The sequence below is a fragment of the Monopterus albus genome, unplaced genomic scaffold, assembly GCF_001952655.1.
Source record: "Monopterus albus unplaced genomic scaffold, M_albus_1.0 scaffold25.1, whole genome shotgun sequence".
Classification (NCBI taxonomy): domain Eukaryota; kingdom Metazoa; phylum Chordata; class Actinopteri; order Synbranchiformes; family Synbranchidae; genus Monopterus; species Monopterus albus.
The window spans coordinates 678,584-704,863 of NW_018127905.1; the positions used below are offsets into that span (position 1 = coordinate 678,584).

The 26,280-nt window shown below is 41.0% G+C and overlaps 1 protein-coding gene across 1 annotated transcript; it reads left to right on the forward strand.

Moving 5' to 3' along the window:
• arsj (arylsulfatase family, member J) lies at positions 1–26,280 on the forward strand. The gene is made up of 5 exons (XM_020594853.1): positions 1–131; positions 325–418; positions 14,800–14,915; positions 15,754–16,065; positions 24,290–26,280. Exons 1-5 carry the CDS (start codon positions 1–3, stop codon positions 25,686–25,688), a joined length of 2,052 nt encoding a protein of 683 aa, XP_020450509.1. The 3' UTR covers positions 25,689–26,280.

Below are 26,280 nucleotides of genomic sequence, written 5' to 3' on the forward strand. Positions count from 1 at the left end.
ATGGTTCAACAGCAAGCTGAGGAGGCTACTCAGAACACAGGACACTGCTTTTACTGTAAATCCAGAGACCCACAGACTTACAGAGAAGCACAGAAAAGCATGAGAAGGGATATTAAGGAGGCCCAGCACAGGTACAAGTAGTGTATAGAGGAACATTTTACCAGTAATAACACCAGAAGTATGTGGCAGGAGATAAACACTCTCACTGGCTATAAGGACAGCTACAAGGCCACAGACAGCACACTGCCAGACACTCTCAGCTATTTCTTCTCTCATTTTAATCATCAAAACTGAGAAGATACTTGTACTCCTGTTCTATTGAAGGAGGATGTACCCATACAGCTGCATCGGCATCAGGTCAGGTCCACTCTACGCAGAGTTAACTCGAGGAAAGCAGCTGGCCCGGACGGAGTCATGGGTAGGATCCTCAGAGACTGTTGAAATCAGTTGCCATCACTAAATGCTTTGAGAGGCTCATCCTCTGGCATCTTAAAGCTGCCATCTCTGCTGACCTGGATCAACATTAGTTTGCTTATCACACAAACAACTCTCCATATAGTACTTACACATTTGGACCAGAAAAACACCTATGTATGTAAGGATGCTGTTCATAGGACTGTTATCAGATAACAACAAGACAGCCATCTCCCATCAGAGGGGAAAGGCCCAACAGAGGCTTTACTTCTTAAGGAAGCTAAAACACGCTCATATCCCTTTCCATCTACTGACCATCTTTTATCGATTGGCAATAGAGACCCTCGTGACCTGCTGCACAGAAAAAGACAGGAAAGACCTGCAGAGAGTGGTGAGGGAAGCAGAGTGAGTCATTGGTACCACACTCCACCCCGCTCAGAGACATTTATACTAACAGACGCCAAAAGAAAACCAGCTGCATCTTAAAGGATCCCACCCACCCTGGATACCACCTGCTCTCCCCTCTGCCTTCAGGGAAAAGATACAGAACCATCAGGACTAATACCAGCAGGCTCAAAAACAGTTTTTACCCACAGGCAGTCAGAGGCATAACACCTCACCACCATCACCACGTACACACACACTTATCCATCCCCCACCCACCCCCATTTATGCAGAATGCTGAACCCACATTAATACAGTAGCCTTCAGTTTCAATACTAGCAGCGCAATAAATCCACTCTCAAAGATATATTTGCACAGAGACATACTTAGACTGTGTCATAGACGTATTTGCACTGTATCAGCCTCACACACGTTACCTTGTTCTGTTTTTGTATATTGTTTCTAATTATTTATTCTTTTTTCCCTTTTTTATTTTTGTGCACTTTATGTTTTTACATCATCACCTTTTGTACAACTTATGTGATGCTGTCGATTTTTGGGGGAATAAAGACATTACCTTATCTTATCTATGTTATCTTATCTTATCTTTAAAAGCATTATTTCTATATGTGGTTGTTGATTAATGACTACACAAGCACAAAATGCTCATCTACTCAGAGACTCTGTCTCACTTTGTGTGTAGTGGTTCTCGCTTACCCTGTGGTGTTTTCCTACTGTATAAACTAATCTGTGAGCAAAAACAAATGTTTACGGTTTGCATGTGACAGAGTACATTCCTACAATGTTTATGCTGCAATCTGTGGTCCTAACTGTGGTTAGGACCACAGATTGCAGCAACAAACTGTATTTTTATTGATAAATATTTTAGTTACGAGTACACTGAGCAAGCAAAGCAGTTTTTCCACCAACGGTAACAGCCAGCCTCTGAAAAGTGTAGGCCTACTCACTATTGACAAGATATGATACTGCAACACAGCTAAGCTACTGGTGCACTTTATGTGTGGTGGAATAAGGTGTGTGCTTGTCATACTGTAGGCTCCTGTGTGTGTAAGTGCAACAAGCTAATCAGCTAAGGGATGTAACCTTTGACCCACAGAGGGCACTGTAGGTCACTGATAGGATGTCAGCTAGCACATAGCCAGCTGTAAGAGAGGTTTGTTGTTCATAGCAGTTCAGTAAGAAATTATAATCACTCAGTGAAATGTCACTGTAAACAGAGGAAAGGGGAGCAAGGAAAAAAGAAAAATGCTCACACAGCCTCCACACCTCAAGGCCATCAACTAGACTGGCATGACAGCCTCAAATTATCTTTTGAAGCCATGGATCACAGTAGAGCTGCAGAGCTTAGCAGCTTCACACTGGGCCATAGGAATGATAACAATTTACAATGTGGTACATCATTTAGACAAACCAACACCAACCGGGCTGTATTTCCCAGGCAAGTGAAGACGGTCCCCCTGGCAGACTGGAGTTACACTTATACAAACACTTCTCTGAAGCAGATATAATTTCACTGGTTGAGCTAAGCCTCAGTGGGCATAGCCAGAGGCCTCGTAACTTGCTTCCTCTCCCTCAAGAAAAGCCAGTATAATTTTGTTTTGTAACAACACTGTGAGCATAAGAATTACTGATATAATTAATAACATTAATCTCTTCAAAATGGTGAGTTTGAGAAGTTACCTGTCCAACAGAAAAAATGCTACTTCAGAGTGGCGGGGGGGGACATAAATTGTAATTTGATTATTTTCCAAAATTGTTCAGCCCTAGTTAGTACTAACCAAATGTTTATTGACATCTGTACTTTTCATAACCTAATGATAGAGGGGTTGAACCTCTCTCTCAAGGGCTCAGTTTTTCTTCACACAAATCACGTTTGATGTATATTATTTGGTCTGAGCAATGCATTTGTAACAGATGAGGTTTGTGGGAACATGTTGCAGGCATCAAATTAAAAAACCTCTACACAAAAACCACTGGACCAACCTTCTGATAGAATACATCACACTAGAGAAAATGGTATCTACTCACAAGAATAGTTTATCAGCTTTTTATGACACATGGAACCCATTTCTAACACATTTCAACTTGAACCAAGCACCTGGGGCTGAGGCCACACACATTCCCACCAACCTCTAAAAATGGAACAAGCTGCTTTTATTAGTAGTACTCATCATTATTATTGTTGTATTTTTTTCTCCTTCTCCCTTTTTTCCCTTTATAAACTACATAAGTTGGAAAGACCCACACTTCATACACTTCACACACTACAGTCCCTGTATATCTCTTTGTAATGTCAAGTATCTTCCATGTGCTGACCTGTTTTGTTAATGTGTTATTTTGTTTCAAAAATGTTTTTAAATGAGTGAATATCTGCAAAAAAAAAAAAGTTTTTATCAGTTTGAACGTTAAATATCTTGTCTTTGTGGTGTATTCAATTAAATATGGGTCAAAAAGGATTTGCAAGGCATTGGATTCTGTTTTTATTTACGTTTTACACAATGTCCCAACTTCATTGGAATTGGGGATTCCCCAGGGATTGATTTTAGGGACATTACTTATTAATCTGTACTGTACCACTGCTACAACTCGGTAGTGTCATGATGAGAAACTGCATCTTTTTCCACTGGTATGCTGGTGACACATTGCTTTATAGTATGTGGCTTTGTCTCCTGGTGACCAAGACTGATCTTTACTACTACAACATTACTGTATACAATCCAAGCATCAGGCCTCTCAGGCCCTCCAGCACATGTCTTTCAGCTGTTTCAAATATAGTGGTGAGCACTGCTGTTTTATAATATACTGAAGAAGTTGCTATTCAAATACTGACTGGGGTAAAACAAAATAAACACAAATGTGGTCAATTCAGGTGTGACTGTCTGAATTATGTATTCAGTATGGACAAGAACCACATACTGATTATTGTAATATTAGTTAAAATAGTTTGTTTGTTCATTATTGTAACATATATGATTGGGCCATACTTTGATTTGATTTGATTTGATTTATTTATTCTTTCAAGCATGTAAAGACAGTTGATATATCAACACACATAATTTTACACATATCCAACAAATGCTAATCCAATATCAATTTGCTTATACCTAGTACATGCTTGAATGGAGTAGGAAGAAGTCAGACTTATCCAGTCCTACCCCTATCATATAGGACAGATTAATGCATAAATGCAGACAATCCCAAAGAGTACACCTACTTTTTCTTGCCCCTGTATGTACTTGGAAAAAAAATCCAGTTTAATCGCACAATTAGATTTTGGACACAGATATAATTCCATACTTGTCCACATTGCAGGAGTTCAACTGAGACCTTCAGACCCACCTGGAGATGCAGCAGATATTTCCAGATGCCTGGTTTTGTGTTTTTCCTTTTGCAGCCACTTTGTCTTTTGTTCATTTGTTCTTCGATGACAGTAAGGACAAAGTATTTAGGCCCTCTGACCCTCTGACAAAGTAGTCACAACCTGGCTTTACAATTAAAAAAAATACTGAGCTGATGCCAGAATCATCAGTCAAGCCTCAAGAGTGAAGATTTCACCTGACACTTCATGTCATGCTGTTATTGTTCTGCTGGATGTTAAAATTTCATAATGCCATAAGGACACCAGCTGTCCTCTGAGGCACACTTCCGCCCCTGATGGGGACCTTCTCAGATGGCTTTCCCATGTGCTGGAAGGGCCTGTTTGGGTGTAAAGGGATCATGCTAACTGAAAGCATGCCAAAAAAAAAACCAGATCTTGTTGATACAGTCATCTGAGCCAACTGGCTAACACATTAAGCAGCAGCTACGTTAGCTGAGGCTGCAGTGGAGACCATCTGTACACGTGGCCAAGAGAAATCACAGTGGAGTAACAACAAAAGCTAACACTGATAGTTATTACGTGATTTGCCTGACTGAGGCACTAACTTATTCATTATCCAGTCATCTTAGTTTAATATTATTTCTGCTGTGCTGCTAGGTCAGTGGTTCAGGCTGGCGTTGAGTTGTAGCTATTGACATGTGACATAATGTAGCTGTGAAAATGTGTTTTGTATGAGTATTCACCTGCGTTTTTCTTCAAGACAAGAGGACTAGTCTGTGTGAATGCCTTGCCAGACATACCGGGGTAAGATTTCGGCTGGTTCCTGAATCTGACCCCTATTGACATTTCACACAAGGCTCTGCATCTTGCTGTCTCTCTCGCACTCACTCACTGGTCAACATTTTCTTATTCACATGCCAGAAGGTTGGTTCACCGTAATTTTAAAAGAACATCTTGCCACTCATCTCAAATTATCTAAGCTCGCAGATGCACATAGCACTGGAAACATACATTTAAAGAATTAAATACTAATGCCACTTTCCAGAAACAGTGCAACAGTTCCTCTAGGTACTCAGACTTTGCTGTGAATAGTTTTTATTATTTTTAATGGCATGGCTGGTTATTTTCTATATTAAAGTGCCCATGGCATGCTCATTTCCTGCCAATTAATGTTTAATCTTGAGTACCTCTAGAGGGTCTCTTCCTAAAAATGGGAGGATAGTTTGTGAATGTGCACAACTCTTGCTGTTGGTGTTGTGTCGAAATCTGTTTCTCCATGGTGAAAATACTGGTGTTTCCCTTAACCTAATGCTAACATTATCCTGACAGCTCGATAAACCGCAACAGCATTAATTACTGTGAATTTCTCCTCCATGGATAAGTAAACAGTAGTATATGTAGCGACAAAAAGAGATGTGTAACACTCTAAACAAAGCAGATAGTTGAGAAACCCCATATTTTAACTGGTATAATGCCAACATAGTAGCTTCTCCAGCCTTACAATAATTTTCTCTAACGTTACAGAAACAAGACATTAACAGATATGCAAGATATGTTTTAAACTTGCCGTTAAGTCCCACCGAGTAGTGGAAACAAGCAAGAGTTTGTGGGACTTGTATAAACTGAATTGCTTCTGCATAGATGCACTAGAACACACATACACCTCATTTTTTGAGCTTGAGGTCATGTCTAAGATGATAATTCACTGTTGAAACATTGTAGATAAGTCAGAAAACAAGGAAAAGCATGTCATGGGTTCTTCACCAGTATTTTCACCAATCCCCATACAGACACTAAACACAACCGTCCGACCTCGACTTATTATTAAAGGCTGTCAACCTCATTCTTTAAGTCATGACATAAATAGGAAATTAGTAAAACACTGGGTAATGTCCTGGTTGTAGTACTCCTCTACCATTATTATGTAAACATGAGAAATTAGCAAGAGAGATGATACGTGTTCATTTATGATGATTCAGTTGTGTTTCGTTGCTTTTGCACTACTGTAAGAAAAGGAAGAGAAGGAGCAACCTTAGACTTGACTGTAAACAAACAGAAGTTCAGACTCAGTTGCACTGGCTTTAATCAAACCCGTGTGTGTTTAAAAGCTCCTTGTTGGTGAACTAGACTCAGATAGCAATTCCCAGGATTCCCCCTGTGTCTGAGTGGCATGATTTGAGCTGGCCTAGTTTCTATCCAACAAGAAACAAAGAGAGAGAAGTGGCATTCTATTGAAGTCAAGTAAGCCAGGTCTTAAGAGGCTGTGTCTGAACCCCTGCAACTGAGGAATGCTGGGCATACACATAATAACTGGCTAAAACCTTCTAAGACTGAACAGGTCACACTTAATGACTGTTTCCACCATCTTGCACAGCTTTTTATTTCTTGACAGTCGGGAAGTGAGACACACCTAACAACTGAGAACCACTGCTGAAAATACAATTAACGACTATCGGTAAAGACAGGACGTTCTGGCAGTAAACACACCAGTAAATCCCACAAATTCTCACATGAACTTGTACCAAAACAAACATGGACAGCAGCCGGGAGATGGCACTGTTTATATGCAGTGCAATTTGTATTGAAAAGGCCAAAAAAATTAAAATTAAAATTAAAAGAGGACAGAGTTTGGGTGAGATCATGGCAATGTATATATACTGTGTACCCTACAGAGGAAAAGGGAGATGATCTCGGCCAAGATTCCTGCAGTTAACAGCCATTTTTATTCTTCTACACAACCACACAACTTATGGTTAGTGACGCATCCAAAGAACGTTGTGGTCAAACATGTAGCAGGCCAAAAAATAAAAATAAAAAAACACTCAAATGCCAGATATTGATACAAAAAAGGCAGTGAAGAAGAATTGGGGTAGCAAGATATAACGCATTCCCATTTCCACATTGTCTGTGGCATGATATTTACCTGTGTTTTGAGTATTATCCAGGGTAATGAGACCACTGTTTATGAGAAGAAAAGAAGTTGACTGCCTTTATCAAAAGTAAAAAAAAAAAAAAGGCTTTAAGCTGCTTTAATTGTTATGTTTATACTAATGAGTCACTTGGTGTAAACCTAAAGCTGTGTTCTCCCCTCTCTGCAGTCGCCTTCAGCTCTGTGGAGCTGTATAGCACCTTTGATCTCATTGTTTTGGTCTCAGCTGGCATTTAACCAGGATAATCATTTCCATTTGAACAGTCTTAAATTCAGCACACAAAAAAATGGCAGTCCACTTCCCATTAGGCACAGGCTTAAGCAGAGTTGCAAAGAAAGAGAGCTAAGTCAGAATGGGGTGGCTCATGAGGTAGGGCAGTCGTCTCCTAACCAGCAAGTTGGTGGTTCAACTCCCGGTCTCCCCACATGCCTAAGTGTCCCTGAGCAAGACACTGAACCCTGAATTGCTCCCAGTGGCTTGACTAGCGCCAGTGCATGGCAGCCTGTCGTCATTGGTGGGTGAATGGTGTATGATCTTCTGTAAATCGCTTTGGCCAGTGCAACACACTGTGAGAAAGCGCTATATAAAATACAGTCCATTTACCAGAATCTAAAGCAGGTACAGGTTGGCAACAGGCAAGACAGCTTCAGAATCTCTGGCGTATAGTTACAATCTAGTGAGTACTGGTAACAGTCTTTTATCCTGGCTTGCCAATAAGCAATGGCTGTATGCAGGGAACCAGGGAGGGTTAGGACCAAAAGCACGGGAAAGATGCAAGCAGGTGGGGCAGGATCTGTGAAAACAAAGGAACAACGTGCAAAGTTGGAAATGCACCAAAATAAAAATGGAAAACAGGAAATGCAAAGAATTGCGAAATTCTGTGAAAAAGCTCAGATGAAGCCAATGTACACATTGACAGCAGATATTAGCACTCTACTAGTGAACATAGAGGAGCATGAATGAGAATTGGACTTATAGTCATGTGGTGGACTCAGATGAATATTAAACAGCTCACTGTGTGCTGGATGTGTTACTGTAATAGGCAGCTGATTGCAAAGATGGATGTATTAAGGGTGATCTGGATACATTGCTAGGTGGCTCCTATTCATTTCTATGAAAGTTGATCAGTGGGCATACTCTGAAACTAATCTGAGTTGGATAATGTACAACTATTTGCTTAACTAATATATCTCTGTGCGTGTATGCATTACTATTGAGTTTGCAGGTCAAGCAGCTACTATATGACCGTGGTTTGTCTTATCTCTGGCTCACACAAAAACGTGACAGCATCTGCTGGGTGAAACCGATGCACTGGTTATTAAATTATCAATATTATCTCATAAAAACAAAACTTACAAACTAAGTGTAAATTCCAGGTTAGCAACATAAGAACCCCAAAGGTCACTGGAAGATATAGAATTATGGATAGAAACCAGAGGCTGAGTAATCTTTGGGGTAACATTTTGAACACACGTCATCTCCAGTTCTTTCTGTTTACACCTCCTGCACCCCAGCGCTGCCTTATATTTTCTCATGTAGCAAAAGCCCAGACACAAACATTGTGATCTTGAAACAGCCCATGCTTGGATGAAGCTCAGCTATGCCTTTTTAAAGTATGTTTTGTCTGCTTTGCCTTTGGACTCAGGCTCTCCCGCCCCAGATGTGTTGTGTATGGACAAGTCAAGGATGAAACAAGAGTGTCCACTTGGCCCGCATACCTTTGCTTCAACACTTACTACCTAAAGGGGCAACTAGCTTTTCTGGAAGTGTTTGCTTTTCTCAACAATTTGTCCTTAACTTTCCCTGATCTGCACTCACTTGGGGTGTCAAACCCTTCACCACTGGTAACATGTTCATTTCTGTCACTGCTTTAGAGGCTTGGAATTTCTCTTTAATTTCAGGTGTTGCATGAGTATGCAGGGAACCAGGGAGGGTTAGGACCAAAAGCACGGGAAAGAGGAAAAAGAAATGCAAGCAGGTGGGGCAGGATCTGTGAAAACAAGGGAACAACGTGCAAAGTTGGAAATGCACCAAAATAAAAATGGAAAACAGGAAATGCAAAGAATTGCGAAATTCTGTGAAAAAGCTCAGATGAAGCCAATGTACACATTGACAGCAGATATTAGCACTCTACTAGTGAACATAGAGGAGCATGAATGAGAATTGGACTTATAGTCATGTGGTGGACTCAGATGAATATTAAACAGCTCACTGTGTGCTGGATGTGTTACTGTAATAGGCAGCTGATTGCAAAGATGGATGTATTAAGGGTGATCTGGATACATTGCTAGGTGGCTCCTATTCATTTCTATGAAAGTTGATCAGTGGGCATACTCTGAAACTAATCTGAGTTGGATAATGTACAACTATTTGCTTAACTAATATATCTCTGTGCGTGTATGCATTACTATTGAGTTTGCAGGTCAAGCAGCTACTATATGATCGTGGTTTGTCTTATCTCTGGCTCACACAAAAACGTGACAGCATCTGCTGGGTGAAACCGATGCACTGGTTATTAAATTATCAATATTATCTCATAAAAACAAAACTTACAAACTAAGTGTAAATTCCAGGTTAGCAACATAAGAACCCCAAAGGTCACTGGAAGATATACAATTATGGATAGAAACCAGAGGCTGAGTAATCTTTGGGGTAACATTTTGAACACACGTCATCTCCAGTTCTTTCTGTTTACACCTCCTGCACCCCAGCGCTGCCTTATATTTTCTCATGTAGCAAAAGCCCAGACACAAACATTGTGATCTTGAAACAGCCCATGCTTGGATGAAGCTCAGCTATGCCTTTTTAAAGTATGTTTTGTCTGCTTTGCCTTTGGACTCAGGCTCTCCCGCCCCAGATGTGTTGTGTATGGACAAGTCAAGGATGAAACAAGAGTGTCCACTTGGCCCGCATACCTTTGCTTCAACACTTACTACCTAAAGGGGCAACTAGCTTTTCTGGAAGTGTTTGCTTTTCTCAACAATTTGTCCTTAACTTTCCCTGATCTGCACTCACTTGGGGTGTCAAACCCTTCACCACTGGTAACATGTTCATTTCTGTCACTGCTTTAGAGGCTTGGAATTTCTCTTTAATTTCAGGTGTTGCATGGACAAAGTAGTCAAAACCACAGATGTTTTAGTCTTTGACTGTAAGAAAGCTATCAGCACACAGAGGGGCACACATTCTCCTTCTGATAGCTCAGAAGAATACAACAATAATGAACTGATACAATATCAATAATAACTAAAAGGCTTAAATCATTTAAAATGTGAATTCAAAATGTAAATTATAGCACAAAGTTTTCACATATCCATCAAATAGCACATTAGAAGCAGTTAACATCTTGCAAAATAATCTTGTGAAATAACAAAATGGTGCATCCCATTTAATAATCCAATATAAATTGTATTTTATTTGTAAGGGACTATGTACAATATTAACCACAAGTGTTATTATTTGATGTATTGTAACCAGAGTTAGCTTAAAGCTGATTTTCATTTGCAGACTTGTCTTGGGTCCCAGTTAAAATGTGCACAAAACAGAACAAAACAGTGCTAAACAAATTAGACAGACAAGACACATTAAACACACAGTAGAACATCCCACGCATGGATCAGCACTAAGTGTAGTTTCAGACAGTTTTAAAAAAATTAATATGACATGGGAAATATAATAAATAAAACAATTCATATAAATCTGGAGTTAGGACAAAGAGAGAGAAATCCTCCCCTGCTCTTTTCCAAAAACTACCTGCTCTTGCTTTAGCAGAAAAAATAAAATATTCTAATCCTCCTTCTTCCAGTTAATTTGTATGTAAACACACCGAAGCTGTCCAAACCCATTTTCTTTAAGCCCTATATGTGGTGACAGGTGAGAATTCTTGTTCTCAGTCACCTCAGCTGCACAACTAAAGTCAAACAGCCTCTGATTCTATCTGAAGAGAACAGCATGCTTGAACTCAGCCGAGCAGTAACAAACAGGGCTTATTGTCTTGGCGTGGTGAGGTTTCTGTGCCGAGGCCTGTCTGACAGGCAGACAAAGCAATCGCCAGGGTTGGGGGCCAGCGATGGAGGTGATAAATCTAATATCATTTTGCAATTGTATTACATTCATCCGATCATCGACCCCTGATTCACTAATGCTATATGTTTAAAAAAAATTGTATGACTAAATATTAAAATTAAAATTGTAGGCTATCCAAGACATGGTAAAATAGGTAATCATCTTAACAGGGGTTTCCATTGTCTAAAAGTGTAATAGACATGAAATACTACTAAACAGCTTGTTTTTGCCACATCAGACCTGTAAAACCCAGGAGCTGGAGCTGGCTGCTAATGTGTTGTGTTTCCTAATCGCTGTTCACTGGTAGCGCCTGCTGCTCGTTATACGTTTTAACACCCACCAGACATTCTACTTGGAGTGTATGTGCTCAAAGGTCAAAAGATCACATCGCCATTGATTGGGTAGACCCGCTAACTCTCTAGATTAGTATAAAGGTGGAATAAGTTGTTTCCAGATGGTCTGCTTTACTGGATGTGTTCAGGATGAATGGTGGTAACTGAGCCTCACATCATGTTAACATAGTTCTAAGATTATTAAACCATTTTAATGTCAAATGAAAAATATACCAAAAATAATTAACATTAACTAACAAGAACACTTTTCAGGTCCAGTTTAGCCTTAATGGATACAATATTTTCAACACTCCCCTTACAGAGGCTAAAACCAAGAGTAAACTGCTTCTATTGTCAGTTAATGTCTGTCAGTGCCCAAAGTGGATTAGCTTATTCATCAGTGCCATAGACCAGATCAGTGAAACACACCACTGCACTGGGGGGCATGTTTCTTCATTGCGAAATAACCAGACCAGTATATTTGCCGCCCCAAAAGCACCTGTAGTAAAGCAAGACTTACGTAACTGTGCATGTGTGAGAGCTCAGTGAAAGTGCAGGGCGCTAGTGGGCTGTAAACAAGGAAGATGTCACGGTGTACACAGTGTTCATATTTACTAAGGAGTCCCAGTGGGGAGAAAAAGAAGAAAAGCAGCACTGCAAGAATTTGTATGTTTGATCTCATGCTGTATGTATTTTAAGGCATTCCCATTCAGGGATGCAAAAATCAGGGAGGAGAGAATGGAAATTTATACAAATTCCCTCATCCATGTTGCCCCACACATAGCCTAACTGAAGTTTGATGTTTACAGTTTATTTATGTATTTACTTGGTTTATTTATTTGCTTTATTTTTCTCTCACACTGCACATCCCCTGAAGTCCTCTGGTCTGGCATAACCTTGCTCATGGCTCCTCCAGGCAGTCTCCTCACTCCTTGTTCTTCAGTGCAGGTATAAGTCTTAGAACATTGTTGACCCTTGTTCAACCGGACTGACTTCCAAATCAAGCAAGGATCGAGGATCAATCATGTAAGAGACTTGAGCTGCAGCCAAGTCGGTCTTGGATGGAGAGTGGATGGATGGGTGGCTCAGAAACCACAGGACTTTCCCCACAGCAGACTGGTGTTTGATTCCTGTGTGAAATATTTTGCTTTTTATCAAGGACCTTTCCACAACCACAGCTGCGCATTTATTACTGTAACCATGACAACAGAGACCACAATATGTTTCTAAACCTAAACGAGATGTCTTTGTGTTTGAACATAATAAAAACCATGGCCGTTCCATAATTATAACCATGTGTTTATGATTGTTTCCATAATGCTTGCTGGTGGAATGGTTGTATGATTATTACCATGACCACAAAGGTGTAGTTAATGTGCTGCTGGAAGGGTCCTATGGGTTGTTTTTTAAGGCAGAAACACTGAATATATATTGTGTTTTGGTTGGAGGACTTGTTGCTTTAAATGGGCTAAAAACCAGGACTGCATCCCAACAATCAAATCTCAACATAGCTAACATTCTCTTTCTATCTGTGGATCAGGAGTTATCTACACTGAGAGACTTCACCTGCCCCACTGTCAACTCACTATGGAATGTCTGAGCCAATAACAGTGCCTTGGTGAGTGCTACACATCATGTGGATAATCCATAACTTCCATGTCAACACTTCAGCACTGATTCTTCTTACACTCTGGGGTCATTCTGCTGTATTGGTTTAAACTTAAGGGCTGTACGGAAATGGTGACACACTAGCGCTGTAGCAGCCAAAAGGGTTCCAGCTTGTACAGTGGCAGGAAGTTTTTTGTATAACTGGAAATGTTGTTGTGGTGCATACTTGGCACAAAGACTTGTAGCTCCCAAACAGAAGGAAGCCTGCAGCTCTTGATGAAACTCAGACAACATTCTATTAAACATACCTCTATCTATCTATAGATAGATTGATTGATATAATTAATAATATTTAAAGAGCCCATGGCATGCTTTTCTTTGTTTTCTGACTTATCTACAATGTTGCAATGGTGAATTTTCATCTTAGATGTGACCTAGAGCTCAAAAAATGAGTTGTGCTTATGTTCTAGAACTTGTATGCCGAATCAGCTCGGTTTATACAAGCCCCACAAACACTCGTTCATAAAGTCTTACGTGATGGTTTAAGGATTTCCTTGAATGGCCATATTCTCCAGGCAGTTGTGAGTTTATGTGAGCTTGCCTGACATCCACCATTGTAAATGAGAAATTTTTCAACTGCGCCTGGTTTTGTGGATATATTTTACGTCCTGCTGCACTGTGACCAGAGGATGTAGAGAAAAATACAGGGCCTGAGGTTGGACACGCAGTTTTACCCGACTGGGTCTAACCTACAAGCAGCATATTGAAGTAATTGTGTGACATGTATTTTTTCTTGGACTTCAGCAACCAGTGAGTGTTCAATAAACAAGGTTAACAGAGCTTAGGTGCTTTATAAGCTGATTACAGTATTTCAGAGTGATTTCATTTAATTAAATTCTCTACAAAATGAGAAGGGTGTATTGGGGTGGTTGTAGGACATCAGTATTTTTGAATCATGTGGCTGTCATGACTTTTCACCCAGGTGATAAGGCATAGGGCTACAAATTTAATTTAATTTTTTCAAAGTGAATTTCAGAAATATTGTGGTTTCCCAGCGAAAGGAAAGAGTTGACAGGGTGCAGAGGAGGCTGTGCTATGGAAACAGTCTATGTCAGTGTATACTTGGGATCTTTTGTTATGCTTATCATTTATTTATATAGGCTATCTGGCCTCCATGTAGCTTAATTTGCGACCTCAGCACTTTCTAAGATACTTTTTGATTATTGCTCTCTGTGACCTATGACTGATGTCCAGTAGATTATCGCATTTTCAAAGGCTTTTTCATGATCTTGTAGATGCTGGCTCCCTGGAACTAGAGCATGCCCACCTGGACCAAATCCCACTACTAAACCTTTTCCAACAGACTGTGCAACTCTGCTCTGCTCTTTTCTGTTGCAATACTTACAATATGTGACCAGTGCAGTCTGGAAGTATGTTCAGCTCTCTGAACATATTTACAGAACAGTAAATAAGGTTTTGATTTTGAATTCAGAGAATGCATGGACAGATTATAAGACACACATACACAAACACACAAAGGATTCCCAGATGGACACATCTGTAGTCATTTTGCATGTCTTTGAGTTCGCGTTGCCTCTCTTTGTGGGCTTTTTCCCCCATTGCTTTCTAGTATTTTTGTTAGTTTTTGGTCATTTTTCAGCACTTTATAATAACTTTGTGTGTTTTAGGGTAACTTTTCACATCTTGATGGTTGTTTTGTGTCTCTTAGTTTCTGCTTGTGCTCTATGACTTTCAACCTACAAATATATCACCTCTTACAGATGCACAGGCCCAAGGTCCCCTGATACCTTGGGCCCTTGGGCCTGTGCGTGGTAGGCCCATCTGGTAATCCATCCATGAGAGAATGCAAAATGACCATATTGTGGACAAGTCTACTGAATGTTGTGGTCACAATTGACAAAACATGTGACAAAATAAAACTAATGTTGTATCACTATCCTTTTTTTGTACAGTAGCTGTATTTTAAAACCAGTGTGGCTTTTACTGGAAAAACAAAAAAAGCTGCTGATCAACAGCAAATAAACATTACACAGTAACCATATGAGCTGCATGCTGCTTTCCCTCCCACTTCCAAAGCAAAGGTTTTCGAGTTGCTCGTGAACGCATCGTGATTTAGTGTGGAGCTGCAGAGGACGGACATACACATGGACCTGCGTGCTCAAGAGCACATCCAGTGTCAAATCCCCAGTGTGCTCCCAGCTTGGAAGGACAGTAGTTGACAGGATGGAGGACAACTGCTGTGAACACACTGCACCAGCTGTTGGAGTGTGTGATGGTACTCTGGATGTTCTGCGGGTCTTTTGACAAAAACCTCGCAGCTGGAGGTTTGACAGGCTATATGCAGTGACAAACCTTTCATGGACATATAGTTTTTAAACGTAAGATTCGCAGAATGCAGAGGGTGTTGTAAAACCCACACACACCAGCTTGACAGGAGAAGAATTTGGTTTCCACGTGTTATCGCCTCTGATTTATTTTTTTTTTTTTTTTTTGGTCTACAAACCGCGAAGCTGTCAGCAAACTGTGGTGGGATATATGCAGAGCACGATGTGAACCCGATTTCCAACTGCTGCAGTTCCGCCTGAACATGTGCAACACGCTGACACCCGCACACAGCGTCCGACCGACCAACAGGAACCTGTGGGTCTAAATCAGGCTGAAGGATTGTTATTTTGTGGGTCCCTGTGAGTTTATTCCTCGGCTTCATCGTTTCTCAGACGTGGAGCGTTCAAGTGTCGTGGGAAAACTGGAACACTCGGCTGCGCAATCAAGGGAATGAATTTGAGAAGCCAAGTTCTCAGCCGCACATCATTTTTATCCTGGTAGATGATCAGGGTTTCCGAGATGTTGGGTACCACGGCTCCGAGATCAAAACCCCGACACTGGACCGGCTGGCAGCGCAGGGAGTCAAACTGGAGAACTATTATGTGCAGCCGCTCTGCAGCCCATCCAGGAGCCAACTTATGACCGGCAGGTATGGTGCACTAGTTTGGCAGTTATGGGTCTGCAAGAGCCGCGTTTATAGATTTTGGAAGAAAGCGTGTCTTATAAAGGGTTCCAGGTAGCCTTCCATGTATCTGTGGGAGTCTTTGACACGGAACAACAGGTTTTCATCCACCTGACTGCACTAGTTCCATGTAGTCTCGTGTTAATCACGATCAATGAAATGTGTGATTTCTTTTCTAATGAGACAGGGTCCTCTGTTCCAGTTCAAAGTAAAGCACACACTGCGTTCAACTATATGTTTAATGTAAAATCTCCGTATTGATTTGCAGCTTAGGTTGACTGGCAACTCTAAATTGCCCCTAGGAGTGAGTGTGTGTGTGTTTGTCTACATGTCAGCCCTGTGATAGACTGGCGACCTGTCCAGGGAGGGTGGACCCGGTCTCTCGCACAGTGTCAGACTGGATTGGCTCCAACCCCCTAGCTGGGAGTATTGAGGAATAAGCGGTATAGATAATGGATGGATGGATAACGTCTCTCCTAATAGGCCTGGGCAGGACTCTAGCCCCCAGGAACCCTGCAAAGAATCAGCAGGTATAGATAATGAATGGGTGGATGGGTGGGTGGAAGTGTTCCATTTCATCCAGCTGTCATCCATTTCTTTCTGCAAAGGGTCTAAGTCATCCTTTCTACATGCAATGTGCAGCTCTGTATAATTACTGCAAAACAAATGTGAACAGTAAGTAATCTGCCTAGCTGAAGAAGTTATCCTGACACATCACATCATCCTTTTATTAGTTGATGTCTTAAACTGGAGTTATGCTTCTCCCTAAATCGGAGCATAAACGTCTCCTACGAAGGGTCGGCATAGGTGACTGTAGGTTGCAGATGCTGTCAAAGAAGCCAGTGCTCAAAACTTGCAGATCCCAGTTAAACACTGCATGTCAAGCAGGCCGATTCACCTGTTTTACTTTACTTACCTTTGTAGACTTATTTGGATGAGAAAATAAAGATGAACAGTAAAATGAATACCCAAACTGTATTTGTCTTAGTTGTGCTCATACACTTCACCTGTGATGAGGGATTATTAGTGCCAATAAGGTGCACTCACCTATAGTTTGACATCTAAATAGAGATTTAGAGAATCCGAATAATGTGTTGGCTTTTTCATAACCTGTCTGATCGTGTGACTACTTGTGTTTGTTAGATCTATTTATGATATTGCTGCGTTCCAAGATCCCAACAATTAATTAGGCAAGAATTATGTTCTCATAACTCAGAACTGATTGCCAGAGCTACAAAAATAAAGCATTACCCATGTAGGAGCCATTTAAGTAACACTACGCCAACAATTTACACCAGCGAGGATCTGTGACAGCCCTGTTACATTCACTTTTCCCATTCAGGGCCCAATGCATTTTGAAAGCTATCCCAGAATGTACTGGTTGTTATGGTGTCTACATAACCATGGCTCAAAGGAATCGATGACAGACCACATAGCTGATAAAAGATAAAGCGATAACACAAAATCACCTGCTTATAAAAGACCAAAATGAAGATAATGGGAGCTTGACTGAAACAAACGAGATGAACAGGAAACCCTGAACCACACTGGATTCCCTCTTAACTAAAAACCATCAAACTAAACTAATGCAACAAAAGCCAAAAACATTACTCCAGTGACTCCCAACCCACTTGATAAATAACAAAACATATCAGAAGCTGGTTTGCAGTTTATCACAGAGAGAGTTATACCAGGTTTCTTAATTCTGTGGTTTTCCAGTTGTGGAACCAAGGCCAAATGCCTCTTTGTTATTATGTGCAGGTCAAGATGTGTCTAGATTTCAAAAAAGCTAAATTTGGTGGAAATGTAAGATATAAGTAGATGTCCCAACCTTTGTGGCTTATGACAAAAGCAAGGATTACAACCTTATCTCAGGTTGCATGTGTCTGTGAGTGCGATGTTCAGTTCTCTCTAGAATCTAACAATAAAATACCAAAAATGGGAGGAAAGGCTGAAAAAAAATTTGTGTTGCAGATTGTTTACTTTCTTATTTCCCATCTTGTTAACCTTTCTATGACCCCCTTAGATTTATCCTGCAACCCCTTTGGGGATCCTGCTGCCCAGGTTAGGAACCACCTGCCTATGATAAATACATAACCATGACTTATTTGAGTCTATAGTTAGGACATGTTTTACTTTGGAATGCAGTCAAATAAATGACCTGGCAGACCAATAGAAGCAGTTATGTACAGCCAAATGCTCTAACTCTAAAACTTACAGTAACATGAATTTGAGAAACAATCCCTACACTGACTGCCCCCTGGGAAACTCAAGGCATCAGAAAAATTTCAATGTCTTGTTTCCTTTAAGCTGCACAGATGAAATTAGGGTCTTAAAGTCAGAGCTTTCCCTCTACTTTGGAGCTACTCTTCGGCTCCAGTACCCTCCCGCTGATCTGTCCTGATCAAGAGAAGTGGGTTGCCAAAGGCAGGGCCAGAGGTTGCTCCTCAGTGAGCCCCTAAAATTGAAAAATATTAAATATATATTAGAGGAATGCAGGTACGACATGGTAGACAGATATTTATGAAACTTTCATTTTCTATTTTGTATCCTTTAGAATTAAGTAAACACACTCCTGCAGCGTGGAAGATGAATATTCCAGAGTTTGTGAGCTGTGTCAAATTACTTGTCCGGACTAATCTAGCATGTGGACTTTCTGGCATGTTCCATACAGACACACACCTTTCAGTTCTTGTATCAGCAGCTGACTGTTTAAACCTTTGCGCTTCATTTCTTGACTTTTGGTTAGCTCCACACATGTGGGTAAGACTGTGATAAATACAAATCATAGCAAATTATAATTGGTTTATTGTATCCTTTTCATCTCAGACAGGTTAATGTGCTGTACAGATGGCTGTAGTCTTGTCATCATCGTCCCCCAGATTATCTTTTCCATTGGTCACAGAAGTTTAAGCCATAGTCCTTATCAAGAGAGGAAAAATCTGATTTAAAAGTAAATGAATTTCATTACCAGGCTCTGAAATCTGTAGCTGAACGAGCTAGTGTCTGTCAACAAACAACAGATGAAAAATGTACTCCGGGCACTGTGGAGCAGTCCTCTAGCAAGGATAGCAGCTGAATTCCAAAAAGCTCTCCTGTCATCCTTGAACACCACATCTTTATATTAGGCCTCTGGAATCAAGGAGAGTGGGTCCCTTATTTGCTTGAGGCAGTTCTTTTTCAGTCTGCTCTTCACCCACTACATCTCCTACTTACATTTCCTACTTATTCACACACTTTTCCTCTGTCCACACCTATTTCAAACTCGTCTTAACTTCTCAGTCACCCTTTTGTTGCTGTTTCAGTGGCCTGTTACTTATTCAACACCTCCCTCAGCTTATACCAGTGTGTGCTTGAACTCAGGGTTGTGTGGCACTGTGATGAACAGCGCAAGTGTATGTTTGAGATGATGTCTAGGCAAGATTTCTAGAGTTGTTAGGATTCTGATTATGTGGAAGGGAAAGTCTTAACAGGAGAAAATTTGTTCATTACCTCTACTAAGATGACAAAAGCTAAGAAAGGGTCAACACTGAAGGGAGATATTCAGATATAGCAAGGAGGGTAAATGAAAAATAAGTGAGTAAGATAAAATGCTTCAGGGCTGACTTTGATTAAATGCAGAGTGCTGGGTTGAGGCTGCTTATTTGAACCATATGTGAGCAAGATGTGGACTAGGATTATAAAAGAAGGCTTCAGCCTGGGCAGCAGGTCTGCTTGGGAACCTCCACAACCTCAGTGGCTGGAGCAGTGGCCAGTGCACTTGTATTGTGGGACTTGGCCCTTGGTGATTCAAATTTAATGGTGTGTGTGATTTGTTAGCCTTGTGGTTCAGCAATTGTGTAAGTACACCAGAGAGACGGCATTATTACAGTGGTGTTTAAGACCATAACTCTGTTTCGTACTCGAGGAATGCAGCAGCACTATTTGGCTTGATAAGATATGGTACTGAGCCACTGTCTGCTAGTGTTCCCCTGCCTGTGCGTGGCTTGAATCCATGTTGGATAAAGGATGCAGAGGTACCTGACCCCAGTATAAAAATCAGTAACATAAGACATGCAGAGGGAGTGTGGGACAGGAGATAAAACCTCCAGAGAGCAGGAGTTACTATAGTCACAATTTTAAAGCCTCATAAACACTAAAGATGGGGCAATTGTGTAAGTACACCAGAGGATTACAAAGCTGCAAGGTCAAGGCCTAGCTCCTTTGTGAGCCCTTTTGTATGTCAAAGAGAATCATTGAAAGTCATTGCACTCCGCCTTGTACCATTCTGCGTCAAGACCTCGGCTGGTTTGACTGATTTGTGGAAGGATCACAACTGCACTTAGCATGACATTCTAATTACACGGCTGTAACCTTTTGGTATGTGAACACCACCAAACCTGTAGGAGCTGTGAGAGTGGGGGTAGGTGCTCTTCAGGGGCTGAATTTTAGACACATTCGCACATGTCTTAATACATTTGCACATGTATGTGGGCTCTATTCTTGTTTTTCTATTCACTTTTGCAGTTGAGTCATCCATTGTGAAGCCTCTTGGATGAGAGGTGAAACGTCTTCGACCTAAAACCAAGTCCAGTTGATTTTTTTTCTACGTTTTTTTGAGCTTATATAAATGAACTGAATAAAAGGTAATGGAGCATATTGAATCCATAAAGTTTGGACATTTATGGACAAGTAACAAGGCTAAATCCACCATGTACTTTGCTTGTGGACAGTATGGAGAGATTACGTGGAACAAGGTTTTACAAGTACTCATTTTTCATTGACGTAATTATGTGTCTCTTTTTGTTCAGTGTCTTTTGTTCTAAAGACAGACACCATCCCCTGCCACTCTTGGTTGACTCTGTGTTGTTGGTGTTGTTGTCTTACCCACAAACACGTTGGTTTTTCTTCTTCCTTTCTTTCCATCCTTTTCTTAGTTCACTGCATTTGAATCTGGTTGCCTAATTGCAGACCAACAATGCCTCCTCTATCCAGCTCTATGCATGCATGTTTGTAGTTGGGTTTCAGAGCTCCCCCTGCCTAGACCACCAAGTGACAAGAAATTCTTCTCATATGAAACCAAGCGCTCTCTTGGCTTCAATCAGGGATGATGTGATCTCATTTAGAATTCACCTACCTGACCTCAGCTACTTGCAATGAATAGAGGTATCAAATTCAGAATTGTGCTGTATTATGATCCTAAGGAATTAAACATTTTAAATCTCCTGGGAACCTGTGGGAATCCATTTTGCCAAGTTGTAAACACTGCTGTACCCTAACATGATTTCCAAATGTTCTGGAGGCATCAAAACCACATGGCATTTTGTTTTAGCAAAGTGATCCTAAGTTCCTCCAGAATGTCTCTGCTAACTGCAGCTGGCATTAAAACACACTAATGATGATGTAGGCCAGTGGTCAGGGTTTCCCCTGGAAATTGTTTAGAGGAGGTGGTGAGGTCTGAGCTGTCACACACAAACACACTCCACACATACAGCATGTGTTACTGCCATGTTCTACAACTAACATCAGCAGTCAGCACACTGTTTAATAACTTGCTGCGCCAACTGCAGAGGTGACCTGCCATTTTTAATCTGTGATCAATAAGTATGCTTGTGCCAATTTATATTTCATTAATTCATCACGCATTTGTAGCAACAGCTTGATCATTACCATCAAATGTCTGAAAAGTAGCACTGAACGAGTAGCAAGAACAAGGGAAAAGAATAATGACAGTGATTACACTGAAGAAATCAGAATAAAGTTTTTAAATGCACTGTTCAATAGCATATTACAAACAGCTCTCCTGATTAAGCAACTCTGTGAGGCTGCTTTATACTGAATGCTAATGTCAACATGCTAACATGCTCACAGTGACAATGTTAAAAAAAGAGTAAAGATAAAAAATGTTAAAAAGTACAGCTGATGTTGAAAGGAATGGAGTATTTGTGTTGAACCAATTTTGACCTGTAGGTACCAGATGAATAGCCAAGGAATTAATTAATTCCTCATGAGGGAAAATGAATGATGTGGAAAAATCAAGTGTTCCCTGCCCAAATTGGAAAACTACAATACACAGAAATACTTAAGTGGTGACATCAAAATCAGGGATGTTTCTGTGAATTTTTATTGCTTAAAATATCAGAAGTGGACTTTATTTCTGACATGACAGAGGTATAAATAACTTTTTGTTGTTAGCTGTTAATGGTTTAAGATGACATATCACAGTTCTCTTTACATCATACTGCAGTTGAGTAAACTTCACCAAAATGAAAATGAAGCTCCTATAAACTGGTTCCTACATGCAGGTGTGTACTGCATCTGAGTGCAGCTGCAGTCTATGGTTTTATGGGGCCGTTTGTATTGTATTGTTTTTGTTGAGTGCAGGATTTGAGTTCTAAATCACTGGGATTATTACTGTTTGGAATGTTGGACACACCACACTGGCGACTCCGTATGGAGTAGAGGCCTGCTGGGCCTGACCAACCTTATGGTTTTCCTCCATCTGAATCCTCCTCCCCTGAACACCTAAACCAGACACTTATTTTTACTGCCTTCCCCTGGTGACAGATTGACTTCACACCACTAACCTCAGTAGAGTAGGTGTCTTTCTTTCAGACGAATGAAGTTAGAGCTTATTGTCTCAGCCAGGCATGCCTCCCTGTAGGCCAGAAACACTTTCACAATAATGATAATGTTGGCATGGCTGCTTTAAGGTCATAAAACTAATCCCATAGCTCCTAGTTTTAATTGACTGCAGGACACTCAAATAGAGCACACCAACATCGGCAGGAGTGTGATGGACCAACAATGAGTGTATTCAAAAAGAGCAACAAGGGGTCGTTGGCAGAAACCTGGTTTTTCAGCTTTTCAGAGTAGCTCCTCTTTGATACTCCGATCTCCCTTGTCAGTGTGTTCCTGGCCTGCCTGTGCAGGATGCTGGCCCCACTTCTGTCGGCCCTCTGCTTTGGCACGACAAAGCTGCTTGAGTCTTACTGTGTACCAGGGGTTGTTGTATGTGCAGAAGGTCTTGGTGAGCACACACATCCTCAGAAAAGCTGATCTTTGAAGTCACAGTGTCAGTGAGTACATCCAGGTCTGTAGACACACAGCCTCAGATACACTCCAATCTGTGCAGTCAAAGCAAGCCTGTAGCTCTGACTTTGCCTGATCAGCCCATCGCGTCAGGCTTCGCAGCTTTCAGTTTTGGCCTGAGATGGACCACCTCCAGCATGAAAAGACCTTTAAATTTTCAATACACAATGTTACAAACACATTTTAAGCACTACATGTAAAGTATCAAGGCTCAATACCCAGCTCCACACAGCATCCAGTAAGCAACTGGTTTTGTTAACAAGGCATAAGGTAATAAGCGATGACGTTCACAATCATTGTGTAATTGAAGATGCAGTGCAAGATTGGGAGAGTCTTTAAAGTTCATTGGCTGGTGGTGCTTGTGTCGAGTTGTATTTCATCAACAGTTCTATTGAAGAGATCTTTGTACAGTGTCAATAAAAGTCAAATAGACATTTTGTATTGAAAATACATTAGTGAGAAAATTATATTGGTTTATATCAAAAGCCTCATCATGCATTGTCTGTCCTTCTCTTGTTCTTCTAGCGCTGTGATGGCATGCTGCTAAAATAATGCACAGTATCATTAGCTCCAGTTCACAACTGCTTCCTGTCTGGCTTTGAGTGATGGGTCTTTTGTTTTTGGGAATATTGTAGTCTTGACTTTCATAAACCTATGTTGGTTGTGTTTCCTGTGTTTTGATTATTTTGTTGAAATGTCATACAGTAGCGTGTGAACATTATATAAATAAAAATAATGCAGCAGGCCCTATTTTTCTATCTGGACCAGTTTGTGAGTGGGTTGTTCAACTCTGACAGAATTTAGTTTTTTTCTTTTTAGGTTTTTCAGCATTTTTGGAAACAGTCAAGTCATAAATGTCATTTAGTAGAAGAAAGAAAAGGTATAATACCATCAGCTATAATGTCATGGTAGACTGAATCATCACACCTAGGTTTCCCTCAGTTACAGTGATTAGTTTCTTTTGTAGTAGCTAATGGTCTTTTTCAGTAGCATGTATGTTTCAAGGGAAGTGTACCTACAACATTTAACTAACTGCATTTTTTCCACACATTTTCTACCTGATAATTTTTTAAAATTTAATTATGTTTATGACAGGGAGATATCTCTTTTTATTTTGTAGGTATCAGATCCATACAGGACTTCAGCACTCCATCATTCGAGCTACCCAACCCAACTGCCTGCCCTTGGAAAATGTCACCCTGCCCCAGAAGCTCAAGCAAGCGGGCTACTCCACCCACATGATCGGCAAGTGGCACTTGGGTTTCTACAAGCGTGGCTGCCTGCCCACCCAGCGTGGCTTCGACACTTTCTTTGGTTCCCTGTTAGGAAGTGGGGACTACTACAGTCACTATAAATGTGAAGCACCTGGTATCTGTGGCTATGATTTGTATGAAGGAGAAGAGGCAGCGTGGGAGCAGGACCGGGGCTTGTACTCTACTGTAATGTTTACTCGAAAGGCTATCCGTATCCTAGCCAGGCATAACCCTCGCAAACAACCCTTGTTTCTCTACTTAGCGTATCAAGCAGTTCATTCTCCTCTACAGGTTCCTGCCCGCTACCTTGAGCGCTACAAGGGCATTCCAAACTTGCATCGTCGTAAATATGCTGCCATGGTATCCTGCCTGGACGAAGCCATCCACAACCTTACGTTAGCACTAAAACGCTATGGTTATTATGACAACACAGTTATAGTGTATTCATCAGATAATGGTGGGCAGCCATTTGCGGGTGGAAGCAACTGGCCCCTGAGAGGGAGTAAGGCTACCTACTGGGAAGGGGGGATCAGGGCAGTAGGATTTGTTCATAGTCCCCTCTTGGTGAACAAAGGGACAAAATGTCATTCTTTGGTTCATATCACTGACTGGTTCCCCACTCTGATAACCCTGGGTGAAGGGACTTTAGACGAGGATCTAAATCTGGACGGGTATGATGTTTGGGAAGCTATCAGTGAAGGCCACCCATCACCTCGTCAGGACATTCTTCACAACATTGACCCAATCTACATCAAGGCCAAGAATGGTTCATGGAAGGCTGGGTATGGCTTATGGAACACAGCCATTCAGGCTGCGATCCGTGTGGGCCACTGGAAGCTGCTGACGGGTGTGCCCGGCTACAGTGACTGGGTGCCCCCACAGACCTTCTCTAACCAGAGGCTGACCAATCGTTGGCATAACGAGCGTGTCCATTGGGACCGGGGTAAGTCTGTCTGGCTGTTCAATATCACAGCTGACCCTTATGAGAGAGTGGACTTGTCTCAGCGCTACCCACATATAGTGAAAAAGATGTTAGTGCGGCTAGTACAGTACAACAAGACTGCAGTGCCGGTACGCTACCCATCTAAAGACCTGCGCTCTAACCCGCAGTACAACGGGGGTGTATGGGGACCCTGGTACAAAGATGAGAGGGAGGAGCAAGAAGAGGATGAGAGATACAATAACTTATTCACCAACTATCTTGGTAAAAGAAGGTGGAAGAAGAAATCAAAGAGCAGAAAGTTGAAAAGGAAGGTAGAAGAGTAGCCTATCCAATTTGTGAAAGACTTCAGTTACCTTTTCTCAGGGATTGACACTTCCAATTTCAGGACTGGTCTCTTCAGATGTGCTAACTCCAGTTTGTTTTAACTTAACTTCAGTTTATACTGTATGAAAAATGAGGATGGACGTTTTGAAATGCCTCAAGAATGGGGAAAGGATACACTTGTTCAAACACTACTGTCATGCCCAGACACAGCCAAGACCTCATGTTAGTGTTAGGGGTGTTTAAAGAATGTTTATTTTTCCAAATTCTGTTGCATGTTTGAGCTCCTGTCACCTTTAGATTGTTCTGTAGATCCAGTTTTCTTCTAGAGTAGAAATTAAATCTTCCTAGACAGTTGCCATAATTTTGGTGACAGAAAAACTAACTAAGACATAGTTCTATTATGTTGTTGATTGCAGTGATACAGTGTAATGGAAACAGATGTAGGATTTATTTTATGTGTGAGCTGATGTTCATTGGTTTTATAAGCACAGTTTGTCAGAACTTTAGATGTTGTTCCCTCTTTTGATGATGTCTGGTCCGGCACCAGGCCAACCTGAATGTAAGACAAATTAACAAAATAAAAGCCCCGAA

Excerpts from the sequence above, each read along its gene's own strand:
- arsj (XM_020594853.1), top strand. The coding sequence starts at position 1 with ATGGTTCAACAGCAAGCTGAGGAGGCTACTCAGAACACAGGACACTGC. Across the intron at positions 14,916-15,753 it reads GTGCGTGGTAGGCCCATCTG|GATTGTTATTTTGTGGGTCC; the intron begins GTAATCCATCCA and ends ATCAGGCTGAAG. Across the intron at positions 16,066-24,289 it reads AGCCAACTTATGACCGGCAG|GTATCAGATCCATACAGGAC; the intron begins GTATGGTGCACT and ends TTTATTTTGTAG.